This window comes from Ambystoma mexicanum, chromosome 7q (genome assembly GCF_040938575.1).
Source record: "Ambystoma mexicanum isolate Mex_15411 chromosome 7q, UKY_AmexF1_1, whole genome shotgun sequence".
Classification (NCBI taxonomy): Eukaryota; Metazoa; Chordata; class Amphibia; order Caudata; family Ambystomatidae; genus Ambystoma; species Ambystoma mexicanum.
Window position 1 is genome coordinate 1168835283 of NC_090941.1, and position 23481 is coordinate 1168858763.

General features: G+C 59.5%; 1 protein-coding gene across 1 annotated transcript in view; it reads left to right on the plus strand.

Moving 5' to 3' along the window:
• LOC138528246 (NXPE family member 4-like) overlaps positions 1-22997 on the plus strand; it is a 200700-nt gene extending 177703 nt beyond the window's left edge. The window contains exon 4 of the mRNA XM_069639700.1: positions 22462-22997. Within this exon, the coding sequence (XP_069495801.1) occupies positions 22462-22997 (536 nt within the window). The remainder of the gene's footprint in view (positions 1-22461) is intronic.
• Positions 22998-23481: the final 484 nt, after the last annotated feature.

Sequence of the window (23481 nt, forward strand, 5' to 3'; positions counted from 1 at the left end):
GGGGTGGGGGTGGAAAGATGGAGACACGGGGCATGAGCGGGGGGTGGGGGGAGAAGGGAGACACGGGGCATGAGTGGGGAGTGGGGGAGAAGGGAGACACGGTGCTTGAGCGGGGGTGGGGGAAGAAGGAAGACACAGGGCATGAGCGGGGGGTGGGGGGAATGAAGGGAGACAAGGGGCATGAGCGGGGGTGGGGGGTACAGGAGTGAGACCCGGGGCAAGAGCAGGGGGTGGGGGTACAGGAGGGAGACACAGTGCATGAGCAGGGGTGGGGGGAACAGGGCAGACACAGGGCATGAGCGGGGGTGGGGAAGAAGAAGGGAGACACGGGGCATGAGCGGGGGTGGGGGGAAAAACAGAGACATGGGGCATGAGCTGGGGGTGGGGGGGAAGAAGGAGACACGGGGCATGAGCGGGGGAGAAAGAAGGAAGGCACGGGGCATGAGCGGGGGCCTGGGGGTACAGGAGGGAGACACGGGCATGAGTGGGGGTGGGGGGTACAGGATGGAGACACGGGGCATGAGCGGGGGGTGGGGGAAGAGGGCAGACACGGGGCATGAGCGGGGGGTGGGGAGGAGAAGGAAGACACGGGGTATGAGCGGGGGTGGGGGGTGGAAAGAAGCGGGACACGGGGGCATGAGTGGGGGGTGGGGGGGAGAAGGGAGACACGGGGCATGAGCGGGGGGGTGGGGGTGAGAAGGGAGACACGGGGCATGAGAGGGGGGTGGGGGGAGAAAGAAGGAAGACACGGGGCATGAGCAGGGGGTGGGATGGATGAAGGGAGACATGGGGCATGAGCGGGGGGTGGGGGGTACAGGAGGGAGACACGGGGCAAGAGCAGGGGGTGGGGGTACAGGAGGGAGACACGGGGCATGAGCGGGGGTGGGGGGAGAAGGAGACACGGTGCTTGAGCGGGGGGAGGGGGGGAAGAAGGGAAGACACGGGGCATGAGCGGGGGGTGGGGGGTACAGGAGGGAGACACGGGGCAAGAGCAGGGGGTGGGGGAACAGGAGGGAGACACGGGGCATGAGCTGGGGGTGGGGGGAGAAGGGAGACACGGTGCTGAGCGGGAGAGGGGGGAAGAAGGAAGACACGGGGCATGAGCAGGGGGGTGGGGGGAAAGAAGGGAGACATGGGGCATGAGCGGGGGTGGGGGGTACAGGAGGGAGACACAGGGCAAGAGCAGGGGGTGGGGTAGAGGAGGGAGACACGGGGCATGAGCGGGGGGTGGGGGAACAGGGCAGACAAAGGGCATAAGTGGGGGGTGGGGGAAGAAGAAGGGAGACACGTTGCATGAGCAGGGGTGGGGGGAAGAACGGAGACATGGGGGCATGAGCGGGGGGCGGGGGGAAGAAGGGAGACACGGGGCATGAGCGGGGGAGAAAGAAGGAAGGCAGTAGGCATGAGCGGGTGGTGGTGGTACAGGAGGGAGACACGGGGCTTGAGCCGGGGGATGAGGGGGTACAGGAGGAGACACGAGGCATGAGCCGGGGTTGGGAGGAGAAGGGAGACATGGGGCATGAGGTGGGGGTGGGGGGAGAAGGAAGACACGGGGCATGAGCGGGGGTGGGGGTAGAAGAAGGGAGACACGGGGCATGAGCGGGGGGTGGGGGGGAGAAGGGAGACACGGGGCATGAGCGGGGGGTGGAGGGGAGAAGGGAGACACGGGACATAAGTGCGGGTGGAGGGTACAGGAGGGAGACACAGGGCAAGAGCGGGGGGTGGGGGGTACAGGAGGGAGACACAGGGCATGAGCGGGGGGTGGGGGGAACAGGGCAGACACGGGGCATGAGCGGGGGGTGGGGGAGGAAGAAGGGAGACACAGGGCATGAGCGGGGGGTGGGGGGGAAGAAGGGAAGAAGGAGAGACGGGGCATGAGCAGGGGGTGGGGGGGAAGAAGATAGACACAGGGCATGAGCGGGGGGTAAAGAAGGAAGACACGGGGCATGAGCGGGGGTGGGGGGTACAGGAGGGAGACACAGGGCATGAGCAGGGTGGGGGGGAACACGAGGGAGACACTGGGCATGAGCGGGGGGTGGGGGAGGAAGATGGGAGACACAGGCATGAGCGGGGGTTGGGGGAGGAAGAAGGGAGACACGGGGCATGAGTGGGGGGTGGGGGGGAAGAAGGGAGACATGCGGCATGAGCAGGGGGTGGGGGGAAGAAGGGAGACACGAGGCATAAGCGTGGGGTGGGGGTGAGAAGGAAGACACGGGGCATGAGCAGGGGGTGGGGGGTGGAAAGAAGGGAGACACGATACATGAGCGGGGGTGGGGGTGAGAAGGGAGACACAGGGCATGAGCGGGGAGTGGGGGGGAGAAGGGAGACACAATGCTTCAGCGGGGGGAGGGGGGAAGAAGGAAGACACGGGGCATGAGCGGGGGGTGAGGGGAAAGAAGGGAGACACGGGGCATGAGTGGGGGTGGGGGGTACAGGAGGGAGACACGGGGCAAGAGCAGGGGGTGGGTGTACAGGAGGGAGACACGTGGCATGAGCGGGGGGGTGGGGGAACAGGGCAGACACGGGGCATGAATGGGGGGTAGGGGAAGAAGAAGGGAGACACGTGGCATGAGCGGGGGAGGGGGGGAGGGAGAAATGGGTCATGAGTGGGGGGTGGGGGGGAAGAAGGGAGAGACGGGGCGTGAGCGGGGGTGGGGGGGAAGAAGGCAGACACAGGGCATGAGCGGGGGGGTAAAGAAGGAAGACACGGGGCATGAGTGGGGGTTACATGAGGGAGACACAGGGCATGAGCAGGGTGGGGGAACACGAGGGAGACACGGGGCATGAGCGGGGGGTGGGGGAGGAAGATGGGAGACACGGGGCATGAGCGGGGGTTGGGGGAGGAAGAAGGGAGACACGGGGCATGAGTGGGGGGTGTGGGGGAAGAAGGGAGACATGGGGCATAAGCAGGGGGTGGGGGGAAGAAGGGAGACACGAGGCATGAGCGTGAGGTGAGGGTGAGAAGGAAGACACGGGGCATAAGCAGGGGGTGGGGGGTGGAAAGAAGGGAGACATGATGCATGAGCGGGGTGGGGGTGAGAAGGGAGACACGGGGCATGAGCGGTGGGTGGGGGGAAGAGGGAGACACGATGCATGAGCAGAGTGGCCGGGGTAAAGAAGGGAGGCACGGGGCATGTGCGGGGGGTGGGGAGGAGAAGGACGACATGGGACATGAGTGGGGGGTGCGGGGTGGAAAGAAGGGGGACACGGGGCATGAGCGGACGGTGGGGGGGAGAAGGGAGACACGGGGCATGAGCGGGGGGGAAGAAGGAAGACATGGGGCATGAGCGGGAGTGGGGAGTACAGGAGGGAGACACGGCGGGGCATGAGCGGGGGCTGGGGGGTACAGGAGGGAGACACGATGCATGAGCGGGTGGTGGGGAGGAAGAAGGGAGAAACAGGGCATGAGCGGGGGGTGGGGGAGGAAGAAGGGAGACACGGAGCATGAGCGGGGGGTGGGGGGTCAGGGGGACACATGGCATGAGCGGGGGTTGGGGGGGAGAAGGAAGACACGGGGCATGAGCGGGGGGTGGAAAGAAGGGAGACACGGGACATGAGCGGGGGGTGGGGGGGAAGAAGGGAGACACAGTGCATGAGCGCGGGGTGGGGGAAAGAAGGGAGACATGGGGCATGAGCGGGGGTGTGGGGTGGAAAGAAGCGAGACACAGGGCATGAGCGAGGGGTGGGGGGGAGAAGTAAGACACGGGCATGAGTGGGGGGTGGGAGGTGGAAAGAAGGGAGACACAGGGCATGAGCGGGGGTGGGGGGAGAAGGATGACACGGTGCATGAGCGGGAGGTGGGGGGGAAAGAAGGGAGACACTGGGCATGAGCGGGGGTTGGGGGGACAGAAGGGAGGCACGGGGCGTGAGTGGGGGTGGGTGGTACAGAAGGGTGACACGGGGCAAGAACAAGGGGGTGAGGGGGTACAGGAGGGAGACACGGGGCATGAGCAGGGGGTGGGGGAAGAGGGCAGACACGGGGCATGAGCGAGGGGTGGGGGAGGAAGAGGAAGAAGGGAGACACAAGGCATGAACGGGGGTGGGGGGAAGAAGGGAGACCCCGGGGCATGAGCGGGGGGGAAGAAGGAAGACACGGGGCATGAGCCGGGGGTGGGGGGGTGCAGGATTGAGAAACGGGGCATGAGCGGGGGTGGGGGTGGAAAGAAGGGAGACACAGGGCATGAGCGGGGTTGGGGGAAAGAAGGGAGACACGGGGCATGAGCGGGGGTGGGGGAGGAAGAAGTGAGACACGGGGCATGAATGGGGGGTGGGGGGGAGAAGGGAGACACAGGGCATGAGCGGGGGGTCGAGGGGTAGAAGGGAGACATGGGGCATGAGCGGGGGTGGGAGTCGAAAGAAGGGGACACGGGGCACGAGCGGGGGTGGGGGAGGAAGGAAGGGAGACACGGGGCATGAATGGGGGGGTGGGGGGAAGAAGGGAGACACGGGGCATGAGCGGGGGGTCGAGGGGTAGAAGGGAGACATGGGGCATGAGCGGGGGTGGGAGTGGAAAGAAGGGAGACACGGGGCATGAGCGGGGGGTCGAGGGGTAGAAGGGGGACATGGGGCATGAGCGGGGGTGGGAGTGGAAAGAAGGGAGACATGGGGCTTGAGCAGGGGGGTGGGGGGGAAAGAAGGGAGACACAGGGCATGAGCGGGGGTGGGGGGTGAGTAGGAAGACACGGGGCATGAGCGGGGGGTGGGGGGAAGAAGGGAGACACGGGGCAGGGGATGGGGAGGAAAGAGGGAAGACACGGGGCATGAGCGGGGTGTGGGGGAGAAAGATTGGAGACACAGGGCATGAGCAGGGGGTGGGGGGAAGAAGGGAGACACGGGGCATGAACTGGGGGTGGGGGTGAAGAAGGGAGACACAGGGCATGAACGGGGTTGGGGGGTGAGAAGGAAGACACGGGGAATGAGCGGGGGCGGGGAGGGAAGAAGGGAGACATGGGGCTTGAGCATGGGGTGGGGGGGAAAGAAAGGAGACACAGGGCATGAGCGGGGGTGGGGGGTGAGAAGGAAGACACGGGGCATGAGCGGGGTTGGGGGGGAAGAAGGGAGACACGAGGCATGAACGGGGGTGGGAGTGGAAAGAAGGGGGACACGGGGCATGAGTGGGGGGTGGGGGTGGAGAAGGGAGACACGGGGCATGAGAGGGGGGTGGGGGGAGAAAGAAGGAAGACACAGGGCATGAGCTGGGGGGTGGGAGGGAAGAAGGGAGACACGGGGTATGAGCAAGAGGTGGGGGAAGAAGGGAGACACGGGACAAGAGCGGGGGTGAGGAGGAAGAAGGGAGACACGGGGCATGAGCGGGGGGGGAGAAGGGAGACACGGGGCATGAGCGGGGGTGGGGGGAAGAAGGGATTCATGGGGTATGAGCAGGTGGTGGGGGAAGAAGGGAGACACGGGGCATGAGCGTGGGTGGGGGGAGAAGAGAGACATGGGGCATGAGCAAGGGGTGGGGGGGAAGAAGGGAGACACGGGACAAGAGCGGGGGGTGGGGGGGAAGAAGGGAGACACGGGGCATGAGCGGGGGTGGGGGGGAAGAAGGGAGACACGGGGTATGAGCGAGGGGTGGGGGGGAAGAAGGGAGACACGGGACAAGAGCGGGGGGTGAGGAGGAAGAAGGGAGACACGGGGCATGAGCGGGGGTGGGGGGAAGAAGGGAGACACGGGGCATGAGCGGGGGTGGGGGGAAGAAGGGATTCATGGGGCATGAGCGGGGGGTCGAGGGGTAGAAGGGAGACATGGGGCATGAATGGAGGGGTGGGGGGGAGAAGGGAGACACGGGGCATGAGCAAGGGGTGGGGGGAAGAAGGGAGACACGGTACAAGAGCGGGGGGTGGGGGGAAGAAGGGAGACACGGGGCATGAGCAGGGGTGGGGGGGAAGAAGGGAGACACGGGGCATGAGCGGGGATGGGGGGGAAGAAGGGATTCATGGGGCATGAGTGGGGGGTGGGGGGGGAGAAGGGAGACACGGGGCATGAGCGGGGTGGGGGGGAAGAAGGAAGACACGGGGCATGAGCGGGGGAAGGGGGGAAGAAGGGAGACACGGGGCATGACCAGGGGGTGGAGGAAAGAAGGAAGACACGGGGCATGAGCGGGGGGTGGAGGGGAAAGATTGGAGACACGGGGCATGAGCAGGGGGTGGGGGGGAAGAAGGGACACACGGGGCATGAACGGGGGTGGGGGGGAAGAAGGGAGACACAGGGCATGAGCAAGGGGTGGGGGAAGAAGGGAGACACGGGGCATGAGCGGGGGGTGGGGGGGAAAGAAGAGAGACACGGGGCATGAGCGGAGGGTGGGGGGAAGAAGGGAGACAAGGGGCATGAACGGGGGTGGGGGGAGAAGGGAGACACGGAGCATGAGCGGGGGTGGGGGGATGAAGGGAGACACAGGGCATGAGCAGGGGGTGGGGAGGAAAGAAGAAAGACACGGGGCATGAGCGGGGGTGGGGGGAAAGATTGAAGACACGGGGCATGACCAGGGGGTGGGTGGGAAGAAGGGAGACATGGGGCATTAACGGGGTGGGGGGAAGAAGGGAGACACAGGGCATGAGCAAGGGGTGGGAGGAAGAAGGGAGACACGGGGCATGAGCGGGGGGTGGGGGGAACAAGGGAGACACAGGGCATGAGTGGGGGTTGGGAGGGAAGATTGGAGACACGGGGCATGAGCAGGGGGTGGGGGGAAGAAGGGAGACACGGGGCATGAGCGGGGTGGGGGGGAGAAGGAAGACACTGTGCATGAGCGGGGGTGGGGAGGAAGAAGGGAGACACGGGGCATGAGCGGGGGCGGGGGGAAAGAAGGGAGACACGGGGCATGAGCGGGGTGGGGTTGGAAAGAAGGGAGACACGGGGCATGAGTGGGGGGTAGGGGGGAGAAGGGAGACACGAGTCATGAGCGGGGGGTGGGCGGGAAGAAGGGAGACATGGTGCATGAGCGGGGTGGGGGGAAAGAAGGGAGACACAGGACATGAGCAGGGGTTGGGGGTGGAAAGAAGGGAGACACGAGGCATGAGCGGGGGGTGGGAGGGAGAAAGAAGACACGGGCATGAGCGGGGAGTGGGGGGGAAGAAGGAAGACACGGGCATGAGCGGGCGCGGGGGGGGAGAAGGAAGACACTTGGCATGAGCGGGGGGTGGGGGGTGGAAAGAAGGGAGACACGGGGCATGAGCGGGGGGTGGGGGGAGAAGGGAGACACGGGGCATGAGTGGGGAGTGGGGGGAGAAGGGAGACACGGTGCTTGAGCGTTGGGTGGGGGAAGAAGGAAGACACAGGGCATGAGCGGGGGGTGGGGGGAATGAAGGGAGACACGGGGCATGAGCGGGGTGGGGGGGTACAGGAGTGAGACACGGGGCAAGAGCAGGGGGTGGGGGTACAGGAGGGAGACACAGTGCATGAGCAGGGGTGGGGGGAACAGGGCAGACACGGTGCATGAGCAGGGGTGGGGGAAGAAGAAGGGAGACACGGGGGCATGAGCGGGGGTGGGGGGAAGAACGGAGACATGGGGCATGAGCTGGGGGTGGGGGGGAAGAAGGGAGACACGGGGCATGAGCGGGGGAGAAAGAAGGAAGGCACGGGGCATGAGCGGGGGCTGCGGGGTACAGGAGGGAGACACGGGGCATGAGTGGGGGTGGGGGGTACAGGATGGAGACACGGGGCATGAGCGGGGGGTGGGGGAACAGGGGCAGACACGGGGCATGAGCGGGGGGGTGGGGAGGAGAAGGAAGACACGGGGCATGAGCGGGGGTTGGGGGGTGGAAAGAAAAGGGGACACGGGCATGAGTGGGGGGTGGGGGGGAGAAGGGAGACACGGGGCATGAGCGGGGGGGTGGGGGTGAGAAGGGAGACACGGGCATGAGAGGGGGGTGGGGGGAGAAAGAAGGAAGACACGGGGCATGAGCGGGGTGGGATGGATGAAGGGAGACACGGGGCATGAGCCGGGGGGTGGGGGGTACAGGAGGGAGACACGGGGCAAGAGCAGGGGGTGGGGGTACAGGAGGGAGACACGGGGCATGAGCGGGGGTGGGGGGGAGAAGGGAGACACGGTGCTTGAGCGGGGGGAGGGGGGGAAGAAGGAAGACACGGGGCATGAGCGGCGGGGTGGTGGGGAAGAAGGGACACACGGGGCATGAACGGGGGTGGGGGGAAGAAGGGAGACACAGGGCATGAGCAAGGGGTGGGGGAAGAAGGGAGACACGGGGCATGAGCGGGGGGTGGGGGGGAAAGAAGAGAGACACGGGGCATGAGCGGAGGGTGGGGGGAAGAAGGGAGACAAGGGGCATGAACGGGGGGTGGGGGGAGAAGGGAGACACGGAGCATGAGCGGGGGTGGGGGGATGAAGGGAGACACAGGGCATGAGCAGGGGGTGGGGAGGAAAGAAGAAAGACACGGGGCATGAGCGGGGGGTGGGGGGAAAGATTGAAGACACGGGGCATGACCAGGGGGTGGGTGGGAAGAAGGGAGACATGGGGCATGAACGGGGGTGGGGGGAAGAAGGGAGACACAGGGCATGAGCAAGGGGTGGGAGGAAGAAGGGAGACACGGGGCATGAGCGGGGGGTGGGGGGAACAAGGGAGACACAGGGCATGAGTGGGGGTTGGGAGGGAAGATTGGAGACACGGGGCATGAGCAGGGGGTGGGGGGAAGAAGGGAGACACGGGGCATGAGTGGGGGTGGGGGGGAGAAGGAAGACACTGTGCATGAGCGGGGGTGGGGAGGAAGAAGGGAGACACGGGGCATGAGCGGGGGGCGGGGGGGAAAGAAGGGAGACACGGGGCATGAGCGGGGGTGGGGGTGGAAAGAAGGGAGACACGGGGCATGAGTGGGGGGTAGGGGGGAGAAGGGAGACACGGGTCATGAGCGGGGGGTGGGCGGGAAGAAGGGAGACATGGTGCATGAGCGGGGTGGGGGGAAAGAAGGGAGACACAGGACATGAGCAGGGGTTGGGGGTGGAAAGAAGGGAGACACGAGGCATGAGCGGGGGGTGGGAGGGAGAAAGAAGACACGGGCATGAGCGGGGAGTGGGGGGGAAGAAGGAAGACACGGGCATGAGCGGGCGCGGGGGGGGAGAAGGAAGACACTTGGCATGAGCGGGGGGTGGGGGGTGGAAAGAAGGGAGACACGGGGCATGAGCGGGCGGTGGGGGGAGAAGGGAGACACGGGGCATGAGTGGGGAGTGGGGGGAGAAGGGAGACACGGTGCTTGAGCGTTGGGTGGGGGAAGAAGGAAGACACAGGGCATGAGCGGGGGGTGGGGGGAATGAAGGGAGACACGGGGCATGAGCGGGGGTGGGGGGTACAGGAGTGAGACACGGGGCAAGAGCAGGGGGTGGGGGTACAGGAGGGAGACACAGTGCATGAGCAGGGGTGGGGGAACAGGGCAGACACGGTGCATGAGCAGGGGTGGGGGAAGAAGAAGGGAGACACGGGGCATGAGCGGGGGTGGGGGGAAGAACGGAGACATGGGGCATGAGCTGGGGGTGGGGGGGAAGAAGGGAGACACGGGGCATGAGCGGGGGAGAAAGAAGGAAGGCACGGGGCATGAGCGGGGGCTGCGGGGTACAGGAGGGAGACACGGGGCATGAGTGGGGGGTGGGGGGTACAGGATGGAGACACGGGGCATGAGCGGGGGGTGGGGGAACAGGGCAGACACGGGGCATGAGCGGGGGGGTGGGGAGGAGAAGGAAGACACGGGGCATGAGCGGGGGTTGGGGGGTGGAAAGAAAGGGGACACGGGGCATGAGTGGGGGGTGGGGGGGAGAAGGGAGACACGGGGCATGAGCGGGGGGGTGGGGGTGAGAAGGGAGACACGGGGCATGAGAGGGGGGTGGGGGGAGAAAGAAGGAAGACACGGGGCATGAGCGGGGGTGGGATGGATGAAGGGAGACACGGGGCATGAGCGGGGGGTGGGGGGTACAGGAGGGAGACACGGGGCAAGAGCAGGGGGTGGGGGTACAGGAGGGAGACACGGGGCATGAGCGGGGGTGGGGGGAGAAGGGAGACACGGTGCTTGAGCGGGGGGAGGGGGGGAAGAAGGAAGACACGGGGCATGAGCGGGGGGTGGTGGGTACAGGAGGGAGACACGGGGCAAGATCAGGGGGTGGGGGAACAGGAGGGAGACACGGGGCATGAGCTGGGGGTGGGGGGGAGAAGAGAGACACGGTGCTTGAGCGGGGGGAGGGGGGAAGAAGGAAGACACGGGGCATGAGCAGGGGGGTGGGGGGAAAGAAGGGAGACACAGGGCAAGAGCAGGGGGTGGGGGTACAGGAGGGAGACACGGGGCATGAGCGGGGGGTGGGGGGAACAGGGCAGACACGGGGCATAAGTGGGGGGTGGGGGAAGAAGAAGGGAGACACGTTGCATGAGCAGGGGTGGGGGGAAGAACGGAGACATGGGGCATGAGCGGGGGGTGGGGGGGGAGAAGGGAGACACGGGGCATGAGCGGGGGAGAAAGAAGGAAGGCAGTAGGCATGAGCGGGTGGTGGTGGTACAGGAGGGAGACACGGGGCATGAGCGGGGGATGAGGGGGTACAGGAGGGAGACACGGGGCATGAGCCGGGGTTGGGAGGAGAAGGGAGACATGGGGCATGAGCGGGGGGTGGGGGGAACAGGGCAGACACGGGGCATGAGCGGGGGGTGGGGGAGGAAGAAGGGAGACACAGGGCATGAGCGGGGGGTGGGGGGGAAGAAGGGAGAGATGGGGCATGAGCAGGGGGTGGGGGGGAAGAAGGTAGACACAGGGCATGAGCGGGGGGTAAAGAAGGAAGACACGGGGCATGAGCGGGGGGTGGGGGGTACAGGAGGGAGACACAGGGCATGAGCAGGGTGGGGGGGAACACGAGGGAGACACTGGGCATGAGCGGGGGGTGGGGGAGGAAGATGGGAGACACGGGGCATGAGCGGGGGTTGGGGGAGGAAGAAGGGAGACACGGGGCATGAGTGGGGGGTGGGGGGGAAGAAGGGAGAAATGCGGCATGAGCAGGGGGTGGGGGGAAGAAGGGAGACACGAGGCACGAGCGTGGGGTGGGGGTGAGAAGGAAGACACGGGGCATGAGCAGGGGGTGGGGGGTGGAAAGAAGGGAGACACGATACATGAGCGGGGGTGGGGGTGAGAAGGGAGACACAGGGCATGAGCGGGGGGTGGGGGGGAGAAGGGAGACACAATGCTTGAGTGGGGGGAGGGGGGGAAGAAGGAAGACACGGGGCATGAGCGGGGGGGTGGGGGGAAAGAAGGGAGACACGGGGCATGAGTGGGGGTGGGGGGTACAGGAGGGAGACACGGGGCAAGAGCAGGGGGTGGGTGTACAGGAGGGAGACACGTGGCATGAGCGGGGGGTGGGGGGAACAGGGCAGACACGGGGCATGAATGGGGGGTGGGGGAAGAAGAAGGGAGACACGTGGCATGAGCGGGGGTGGGGGGGGAGGGAGAAATGGGTCATGAGTGGGGGGTGGGGGGGAAGAAGGGAGAGACGGGGCATGAGCAGGGGTGGGGGGGAAGAAGGTAGACACAGGGCATGAGCGGGGGGGTAAAGAAGGAAGACACGGGGCATGAGTGGGGGGTGGGGGGTACATGAGGGAGACACAGGGCATGAGCAGGGTGGGGGGAACATGAGGGAGACACGGGGCATGAGCGGGGGGTGGGGGAGGAAGATGGGAGACACGGGGCATGAGCGGGGGTTGGGGGAGGAAGAAGGGAGACACGGGGCATGAGTGGGGGGTGGGGGGGAAGAAGGGAGATATGGGGCATGAGCAGAGGGTGGGGGGGAAGAAGGGAGACACGAGGCATGAGCGTGGGGTGAGGGTGAGAAGGAAGACACGGGGCATAAGCAGGGGGTGGGGGGTGGAAAGAAGGGAGACATGATGCATGAGCGGGGGTGGGGGTGAGAAGGGAGACACGGGGCATGAGCGGTGGGTGGGGGGAAGAGGGAGACACGATGCATGAGCAGTGTGTGGGGGGGTAAAGAAGGGAGACACGGGGCATGAGCGGGGGGTGGGGAGGAGAAGGACGACATGGGGCATGAGTGGGGGGTGCGGGGTGGAAAGAAGGGGGACACGGGGCATGAGCGGACGGTGGGGGGGAGAAGGGAGACACGGGGCATGAGCGGGGGTATGGGGGAAGAAGGGAGACACGGTGCATGAGCGGGGGTGGGGGGGAGAAGGGAGACACAGGGCATGAGCGGGGGCATGGGGGAAGAAGGGAGACACGGGGCATAAGCGCGGGGGGGTACAGGAGGGAGACACGGGGCAAGAGCGGGGGGTGGGGGGTACAGGAGGGAGACACGGGGCAAGAGCGGAGGGTGGGGGGAACAGGGCAGACACGGGGCATGAGCGGGGGGTGGGGGAGGAAGAAGGGAGACACGGGGCATGAGCGGGGGGGTGGGGGGGAAGAAGGGAGACACGGGGCATGAGCAGGGGGTGGGGGGAAGAAGGGAGACACTGGGCATGAGCGGGTGGAAAGAAGGAAGACACGGGGCATGAGCGGGGGGTAGAGGGTACAGGAGGGAGACACGGGGCATGAGCCGGGGTGGGGGGAAAGAAGGGAGACACGGGGCATGAGCGGGGGGTGGGGGGAAAGATGGGAGACACGGGGCATGAGTGGGGGGTGGGGGGAAGAAAGGAGAGATGGGGCATGAACAGGGGGGTGGGGGGAGAAGGGAGATACGGGGCATGAGCAAGGGGTGGGGGGAAGAAGGGAGACACGGGGCATGAGCGGGGGGTGGGGAGGAAAGAAGGGAGACACGGGGCATGAGCGGGGGGTGGGGGGGAGAAGGGAGACACAGGGCATGAGCGGGGGGTGGGGGGGAGAAGGGAGACACAGGGCATGAGCGGGTGGTGGGGGGGAAGAAGGAAGACACGGGGCATGAGCAGGGGTGGGGGGGAAGAAGGGAGACACTGGGCATGAGTGGGGGTGGGGGGGAGAAGGGATACACGGGCATGTGCGGGGGTGGGGGAAGAAGGGAGACACGGGGCATGAGCGGGGGGTTGGGGGGAAAGAAGGGAGGCACGGGTCATGAGCGGGGAGTGGGGGAGAAGGAAGATGCGGGGCATGAGCGGGGGATGGGGGGAAGAAGGGAGACACGGGGCATGAGCCGGGGGTGGGGGGGAAAGAAGGAAGACACGGGGCATGAGGGGGGGTAAGATGGGAGACACGGGGCATGAGCGGGGGGTGGCGGGGAGGGGAGAGACACACGGGGCATGAGCGGGGGGTGGGGGGAGGGGAGAGACACACGGGGCATGAGCGGGGGCTGGGGGGTAAAGAAGGGAGACACGGGGCATGAGCGGGGGGTGGGGAGGAGAAGGACGACATGGGGCATGAGTGGGGGGTGCGGGGTGGAAAGAAGGGGGACACGGGGCATGAGCGGACGGTGGGGGGGAGAAGGGAGACACGGGGCATGAGCGGGGGTAGGGGGGAAGAAGGGAGACACGGTGCATGAGCGGGGGTGGGGGGGAGAAGGGAGACACAGGGAATGAGCGGGGGCATGGGGGAAGAAGGGAGACACGGGGCATAAGTGCGGGGTGGGGGGTACAGGAGGGAGACACGGGGCAAGAGCGGGGGTGGGGGGTACAGGAGGGAGACACGGGGCAAGAGCGGGGGTGGGGGGAACAGGGCAGACACGGGGCATGAGCGGGGGGTGGGCGGGAAAGAAGGGAGACACGGGGCATGAGCAGGGGGTGGGGGAAGAAGGGAGACACTGGGCATGAGCGGGTGGAAAGAAGGAAGACACGGGGCATGAGCTGGGGGTGGAGGGTACAGGAGGGAGACACGGGGCATGAGCCGGGGTGGGGGGAAAGAAGGGAGACACGGGGCATGAGCGGGGGGTGGGGGGAAAGATGGGAGACACGGGGCATGAGTGGGGGGTGGGGGGAAGAAAGGAGAGATGGGGCATGAACAGGGGGGTGGGGGGAGAAGGGAGATACGGGGCATGAGCAAGGGGTGGGGGGGAAGAAGGGAGACACGGGTCATGAGCAGGGGGTGGGGAGGAAAGGGAGACACGGGGCATGAGCGGGGGGTGGGGGGGAGAAGGGAGACACAGGGCATGAGCGGGGGTGGGGGGGAGAAGGGAGACACAGGGCATGAGCGGGTGGTGGGGGGAAGAAGGGAGACACGGGGCATGAGCGGGGGGTAGGGGGGAAGAAGGAAGACACGGGGCATGAGCAGGGATGGGGGGAAGAAGGGAGACACTGGGCATGAGTGGGGGTGGGGGGGAGAAGGGATACACGGGCATGAGCGGGGGTGGGGGGAAGAAGGGAGACACGGGGCATGAGCGGGGGGTTGGGGGGAAAGAAGGGAGGCACGGGTCATGAGCGGGGAGTGGGGGGAGAAGGAAGATGCGGGGGATGGGGGGGAAGAAGGGAGACACGGGGCATGAGCGGGGGGTGGGGGGGAAAGGAGGAAGACACGGGGCATGAGGTGGGGGTAAGATGGGAGACACGGGGCATGAGCGGGGGTGGCGGGGAGGGGAGAGACACACGGGGCATGAGCGGGGGTGGGGGGAGGGGAGAGACACACGGGGCATGAGCGGGGGCTGGGGGGGAAGAAGAGAGACACGGGGCATGAGCGGGGGGTGGGGCGGAAGAAGGAAGACATAGGGCATGAGCGGGGGTGGGGTAAAGAAGGGAGACACAGGGCATTAGCGGGGGTGGGGGAAGAAGGGAGACACGGGGCATGAGCGGGGGGTGGGGGAAAGATGGGAGACACGGGCATGAGCGGGGGTGGGGGGAGGAGGGAGACACGGGGCATCAGCGGGGGGTGGGGGAACAGGGCACACACGGGCATGAGCGGGGGGTGGGGGTAACAGGGCACACACGGGCATGAGCGGGGGGTGGGGGGAACAGGGCACACACGGGCATGAGCGGGGTGTGGGGGGGTAACAGGGCACACACGGGCATGAGCGGGGGGTGGGGGGAACGGGAGGAACACACAGAGCATCAGCAGGGGGTGGGGGGAACAGGGGAGACACAGGGCATGAGCGGGGGGTTGGGGGAAACAGGGCACACACGGGGCATGAGAGGGGGGTGGGGGTGGGAAAGGAGAGAGACACGGGACATGAGCAGGGGCTGGGGGGAAAGGAGGGAGACACAGGGCATGAGCGGGGGTGGTTCGAACAAAGGAGACAGAGGGCATGGGGGAAGGGGAGAGACACACAGGGCATGAGCGGGGGTGGCGGGGAGGGGAGAGACACACGGGGCATGAGCGGGGGGTGGGGGGAGGGGAGAGACACACGGGGCATGAGCGGGGGGTGGGGGGAGGGGGAGGGGGAGAGAGACACGGGGCATGAGCAGGGGGTGGGGGGGAGGGAAGAGACACACGGGGCATGAGCAGGGGTGGGGGGAGGGGAGAGACACACAGGGCATGAGCAGGGGTGGTGGGGAGGGGAGAGACACACGGGGGAATGGGCAGGGGGTGGGGGAGAGGAGAGACACACGGGCAATGAGCGGGGGGTGGGGGGGAATGGGAGAGACACGGGGCATGAGCGGGGGGTGGGGGGGAAGGGGAGAGACACACGGGGCATGAGCGGGTGGTGGAGGAAGGGGAGCGACACACGGGCATGAGCGGGGGCTTGGGGGGTGGGGAGAGACACACGGGGCATGAGCGGGGGGTGGGGGGGAATGGGAGACACACGGGGCATGAGCGGGGGGTGGGGGGAAGGGGAGAGACACACACTGCATGAGCGGGGGGTGGGGGGGAAGGGGAGACAGACAAAACACGGACATGAGTTCGTGTGCAGGTGGCAGATCCCGCTCCTCGGCCCTCCGCTAGCCAACGTGTGCCGATGGCGTGAGCGGGGGCTGGAGGAGCAGGGGAGACACAGAGCATGAGCGGGGTGGGGCAGAATAGGGCAGACACGGGGCATGAGCAGGGGGTGAGGGAACAGGAGACAGACACGGGCATGAGCGGGGGTGGGGGACTTACTGTGCAGGTGGCAGATCCCGCTCCTGCTGACCTGACAAAGCCTAAAGCCTCTCATGCGAGAAAGAAAGATGGCCGGCGTCTCTGAAGCCACGACGCACTGCACGCTTTCACCGCATCCAATGAGAGAGCACGTCAGATGTCCGCGGACATCACGCAACCCGCTTGCCCAATCCCTGTCCAGTCCGCGGAGCGAACAGGGTAGTGTGCCCGCGAAGCGAACACAGATATCACTAATTTTTTTTACCTACTTTTTGGTCATTTTAAAAAAAACTACTGGACGGATTTTCATCAAATTTGCAAAAGCACGCTTTCGGGACCAAGCCGCTGCTCCTGGTCCAAATTTGGTGAAAATCCGTCCAGCGGTTAGGACACACACATGCTTTAGTTTACCTGAAAACACGCACATGGTAACACCTCTGCTACAGGAGCATTTAAAAGCACACTAATGGGCATAGCAGAGTGTGAAGAGCAGTCGCAAAACCTGCCAGGAGCATGAGTTTTTGATGAACACTTGCATAGCTGTCAAGTGCTCCCATATTATGCCCAATAACACAAGCCTGTTCTTGCTTTTGACTTTACGTGCTGGAATTTGTAGGCCCATACTTAGCACGGTAAAAAAGAAACTACAAATCCAATCATACGAGAAAAGCCAACAATGGCTCTTAGTGGCTCACATGGCATCTATGCACTTGGACATCAAGTATTGGCAGGGAGTTTGGAAATTCAAGCAAGGCTGAAAAGTGCACTGACTGGACAGCAGGATAGGAACACGACCATTAAATGTAGCGTGAAGCATATCGGACTGAAACCAATGTTTGGCAGAGTAGTTACTGATACAGTGATTGAAAGCATGTGTGTATTTATGCATTGAAACAACTTCCTTTATAGCACAGATATCCTCCTTCGTCGTGTTTGAAAATGCCAACATACTCAGTTGTATACAACCTCTTATACAGAAGTCTGCTAAGTAGGCTCACAGTGTGCACCCCCTCAACCGACAACTCAGTGGCATTCCTTTTGTAAATGCCTGCGCATTGTAAGACCGGCCCTCCTAATGGAAGACACCACACTTCTCTATATAAACAAATTATTACCCATTACTTTGTATACTTTCCCCCCAAAAAAATTTAAACACACCATACAGACATTAAAAATAATACAGAAACAGACCTTAGAAAATTATCTGCAGCGAATGCAGCAAAAAATGGATCTATTCAAATAATAGTGCACTCAGAAATATTATTTTCCCAAGTGTTCGGGCATGTACTTCTAAGCATACATTGATCGATCGTACAAACATTTCCTATGCACCTTACCATACTTTTACTCTTTTTTACACCTGCAAAATCAGGCAGCAGGGTGCTGCCATCTTGTGATAATCTTATCCATTCGCACATCGCCCAAGGTGGACTGCACTGGCGGCACCAATGCATATGCCCCGCCCCTGAGTCTAACATCACCAAACCTAGTGATATGCTCCACCTATCTCCAGAACCTTACTATACAGCATAGTAAAACGCATCCAATCATCACCTACATGATAACGTTACTTGACGCAGAACCCTGAATATCAACACACATCATCTCACAACACAGCGCGTCCCAATTTTTATTTCACAATAAACGCTCCGAGAACATCCTGAGACTTACATATGCAAGTAGATAGGTAATTGTTTTCTTCCTTCTCGATCCACAAATGTTTATCGTGAGTCACGCGATATTCCTGTGAAGACTTTGGCATGAACTTCCGCTAGGCCACCACAAAAGATATGAAGTTGCTCCTTATCGCTGGTATGGTGTACGGGCATATGGGCCTGTATCGATCATCCCAAAAAAGTGTCACTGAGATCCAACCACTGACGTATATCTGTAGCTGACTGTTAAAAAAAAACGTCAGTTGGTATCTGGAATACATGACAATCGCAGAAAGTCAAGATGTAGCTGTTTAAAAAAAAGATAATAAAAATGTGTCTCAGTAACCAATCTTACTACATTTTATCATTTTAACCATCAATTTCAGCCCCTGTTACAACTATTGATAAACACGGACGTCAAACAATGATAACTCAAACAAAAGTATGTGCAAAATACTCTTCAGGTTGCTGTACACGTTACTGCTACGGAGTATGGTGAGCTTGAAATGGGATGCTAACGCTGACGCTGCAATCAGAGAGCTAAATAAAACCAAAAAGAACAGATACACAGAATTTTAATTAAATATTAGCATTCAATTATGCGTTTGTGAACCTGGGGGAACCCACGAATGCACTACACCCATCTTGATGCTGCACTGCTCATATCCCCACGACAAAAAAAAAACTAACCTCACAAGTTCTAATTGCGTGTCATTGCAATATACCACACACAACACATAGTACAATTTACCCCACCAATATTGTCACCAAATTATAATTTGACTAGTTTGTGTACAAAATCGTTCAGAGTAAAACTTACATAATATTCAGCATTTGCATTGTATCGGCGTAAAACAAGCACTCCGTCAACTTCAACGAATTTTCATAAAATGAAATTACATGTTACTTTGTCCAATTTTTGAATGTTGAACATTATCATATTTGAAAGTCTTACATCCCTCCCTTCATGCATTCCGTTCGCAATCCTCCCTTTGTTTCAAGGTCAAAAAACAATTGAACCTTATACTGTGTACCATGCGTGGGTGTGCTCATCTAGGAAACAAAAATTCTATGGCACTGACCATCACTCAGAATGGGAGCAGATAGTGCTTCACAGCACAGAGGCATTACAAATATTTTTGAAATAAGATATGAATTGTTTGCTACCATTCACCAATGCGGGTGACCCACAGTCAGGCAACACCACCTGTCAGCTCAGCCCAGCTCCTGTTCACACAGCAACTCAAAGCCAACATCATGCTAAAGTGAAATAGCCAGTAGTGCATTGATTATATCCACGGACAACCACTACGACAGTGGACATGGCGAACACATCAGGGGCACCTGCCACCTAAACAAATACAGTATTTCACCCATCTCTTAGTCCCCAACCCTCCCCAAGCACTTCTGCACACCAACACACTCCCCAAAATTGCATTTTGCCTCTGTTCGCCGTCACGCTGTCGGCAAATCCAAGATGGCGGAAGCATCGAAACAATGTGACGCACCTCACGCCTCACTCCAGCCAATCAGAGAACACGTTGCCTATCCACAGACATGATGCAAGCAAATTAGCCAATCGGTATCTTGTCTGCGGAGCAAACAGCAGAGTGTGTCCACGGAGCGGACAGAGATATCGTGAGGATTCGTGCAGGGGGAGCGAAGTTATAAGCCACCCAAAAAGTTCTCTTCCTATGGGATTAGCATCTTAACCATAACTACACAGCCACTATCGTGTCTATGTAATTATATAAAATTATATTAAAATGCATGTTAAAATTGATATCAAAATTATTATAACATGTGAATCAAAATGTAAATTAAAACTAAATAAAATGTATATAAAATGTGTGTATAAAATGTATATCAACATTTTCGGGGTTCAAACAAATTGAAATAAAATGTATTGGGATTCTTATCAAATGTATATAAAATGTATATCAAAGTGGCGGTACTAAGGATAAGGGGTGGGTCTAAGACCGAAAATGGGGTCGGACCACCTGTCAAAATTTATCATGGGACAGAAAGGTACCCCCTACAACTACTGTTAAACGTTCCTGGTGCAATGTTTACAAATCAGTTTTGTACACAGAGGCCAGAGCCGAAACTCTGTACTTCTCTAACTTCCCAAGAACATGAGAAGACCCGCCCATATTTGAACCTACGAAGTATAGATTTGAAATCCCTCCCACCTACCATTCTTTCCCTAAACATCTCCATCCTGACCAATGCCCGGATCCTCCCCTTACTCAATCACTCCTTCCCCCCACACCCAGGACACTGCCATCCTGGTGGACCACTATAACACAATGCTAAGTAAAGCAGTCCAATCCTTGGCCCTGCTCAAAGTCTGGAAAGCCATAATCTCTCCACACCACAACTCATAGTTCACCACTGATCTCCGGCCCACCCGAACAAACAAAAGGGCAGCCAAAGATGCTTGGCACAAAGGCCCCACCACAGCAAATCAAGCCCACTTTGACAAAATCGCAGAATTTTACAATCGATTCATGTCACCAATGCTGCCTCCTACAACAAAAGAATCACCAACCTGTCCACTAGCTCACGCAAACTGTTAACTATCATCCAAGAGTGATAGACCCCACTGCCCCCTTCCACAGTCCATAAAGACATCTTCTGGTGCAGTGATATCCAAGATACCTTTACAGGTAAAATAACACAACTGCAAGCAATAATAAAAGTGAAACAATCTTGCACACAAGCCACCCTGCCTCCCGTTCTCCAGCTCAGAGCACCAAAGGACATCCCCCTCTTTCACTTCCAACCCATAAGCACATCTGACCTCTCCACCATCAACAAGGATCTCAAACCATCATGCTGGCAAAATCTGCCCAGCCCATTGTAAAGGAATGCGTAGAACCCTTGCTCCTGCTCATCTCCATCATCATCAACTCCTCCTTCACCACCTACTATGTCCCATCCTACCTCAAAGAATCTTGGATCCCCGAACTAATCAAAAAGCCCACACTTGACACAGCAATCCTGACCAAATACCGAACCCATATCCACTGTCCATTTCCTCTTGAAAATTATTGACAGAGTTGACTACCTCCAAATCCAGTACTTCCTCAAATCCTGTTACATTCTGAGTACTCAGCAATTTGGTTTCCATCCAAAACAAGGGGCGGAAATAGCTGTTCTAGAGTTCAAGAATCAACTAAATAATGGCAATGACCTTGGGAACTTGTCCCCCCTCTTGCTTCTTGACCTCTCGGTGGCCATCGAGCATGTGAACTATCAGACGCTCTGCCATTCCTCACATTGTCAATCCACTTTTCCATAGATGCTGCCATATGGATTGCGTCCTTCCTGTCCAACTGAACTTTGCAAGTCTGTTGCTAGACCTATGACTATTCCCTGCAGAGCGCCCAAAGGCTCTTGTGTCTCGCCTACCCTATACAATGTTGACACAAAACCCCTGTTCGACCATCTTGACTCGTTAGGCATCTCATACACTAACTACCCCGACGACATTCAAATTCTCATCCCCCTCTACGGTGATCACATACCGGATACTTGTAATGTGAACACAATCTACAAAGCTATCCAATTCTGGATGGCCTCACACCGTCTCCGTCTTAATGGCGAGAAAACGGAGTTACTCGTCATCGGCCCCCATTCCACCTGGCCAAATTGGACAAAGCATACAATGCCTTCATCATTGACGGTCACAAACTCCCTGTCGCCATTGTCAGTAAAAACACTGGTTGCTTTCCTAGACTCATCACTGAACATGGCATGACAGATCAACCATACTGTCTCCTCGTCATGCTATGCCACAAAGCTCATCAACACTAGTAAACCATTTCAGAACCGGCTCGAGGTTGCACAAGCCCTTATTGGCTCCAAATTAGACTAATATAACGCACTACTCAGAAAAAACTTGAATAAGCTACAAATAATGCAGAATAACGCCCTGTGAGTTACACTGGACACAGGCAAGCATGATAACATCTCAAACACTAGAAGGTCTGCCCACTGGCTCCCAGTCAAAGAGAGAATTATTTTCAAGATCCTTTCCATCGTCCACCGCTGCCTTTCGAATGATGCTCCCTCATACCTTTCCCAAAATCTTAAGAGACACCCCTCAGCGAGGGCCCAAAGATCAGCCTACAGGCAGTGTATCATTACACCTAGATTCAAACGTAAAAGGGCACGCAGATGTAGCTTTCCAGTGTGTGCTGCAACCCTCTGAAACAACCCTTACCTCCCACTTGTCAAACAAACCACCCTAACACCTGTTTAGGAAGAAACTTAAAACCTATCTCTTCAACTAAGCATGTCAATTGGTCACTGTTCCATCAACCCACTTTAAAACTGTACTGTAGCACTGTAACTAGTGCCTAGATGCCCATGGCATGGGAATAAGCGCTGGTATAAATGATTAAATAAATACATGCTTAGCTGTCTCAGCAGGCCTCTATATGCTACTCTTCAACCTGGGACTTGCAGTGTGCATCAAACCTCCCTTTTACCACCTCAAACTATCATGAACCTCTCCTGGTACCCAGAAATTCCCTTAATGCTTGAGATCTGCATGGCGATGCATAGAGGCTTGGGGGAGGGGGTTGAAGGTTTCTCCACCACTTGATTGTGTTTCACAGCTGTTTGTGTGTCTGTGAAGTTCTTTTGGGAAAGTTCAAGCATGCATGATCATGGCAAGATAGGCCCAGCGATTTACTACTTGGCCATAATGTGTCATCATCTGGCACATGGTGTCACTACCTGGGCTTATGGTGGGAGTGCATGATAAATACCTTTCAACGCTGCTGGAAAACCTATACCTGTTGCCTTTGCCAGTGCTTGTTATGTTTAAAGCCAGTATCTCATCAGGTGGCATTTGGTGCCATGAACCCTACGTCTCTAATCTTGTCTCTGTTTCTCTTTCCAGATTTGAAGGATCTCAACCTGTACGGCTCGGGATGGGGAAAGTCACAACTAAAGGTGGACGTAGACAGGAATATCCAAATGCGATTCCAGAGACATGGGTATCCATTTGTTAGCGCTGTCTTCCACTCAATCCTGGAGAACCCAACCATCCCGGAACAGATTGACCGTATTGGGGGCCATCAGAACATGGTGATCATCTTTACTGCCGGCACACACTTCAAAGGTTTCCCTCTGCACATCTATATCCGCCGCGTGATCAATATCCGCAAAGCCATACAACGCCTGCTCTTGAGGAGCCCAGCGACAAAAGTAATTCTAAAAACTGAAAACACTGCCGCATACAGGGATCCCATTGAGGCGGTCAGTGACTTGCACGGCTACTTTCAGTACCTCATCATGAACTCACTGATGAAGGGCCTGAACATTGCCACCATCGATGCCTGGGACATGACCACCGCCGCTGCTACAAACGATCTGCACCCACCGCCAGTCATTATCCAAAATGAGATTAGCCTCTTGCTAACCTTCCTCTGTTGAAATTCTGGTGCATTTATTCTTAGTCTAGTTAGCAGGTTTTCTAAATTCTGACAGTACATTTAAAGCGTGCCGGCACACCTGATTCACAGTAATAAAACATTGCTTTCAAGGGACAGGGAGGTATTTCCAAAGCAGAATTGGTGGAGGAAGAATTTGTTGAATATGTGTATGTCTGAGGGTGGGTATGTTTAATAGTAAAGGTGCGGGTAGAGAGGGTGGTCCAGGGGTGTTTTCCCTTCTACATTTGCATTGAAATGGATCAAACAAAAAATAAAATTGGGTGCATTGTCCCTCAGCTGATTGATTTCAAGGAAATCGCATAGAACCATTTTCATGATATAGTGCTTTGTTTCCTGTTCACTGTAACATGTTTTACGTGACACTTCGCCTTGCCACGTGCACCTGCATGATGGGTATGCCCTGTCCTCCTGCTTGACAAATCCTGGGATATTTGTACTCTCGCTACAGCGATGGGAGCCCTGCT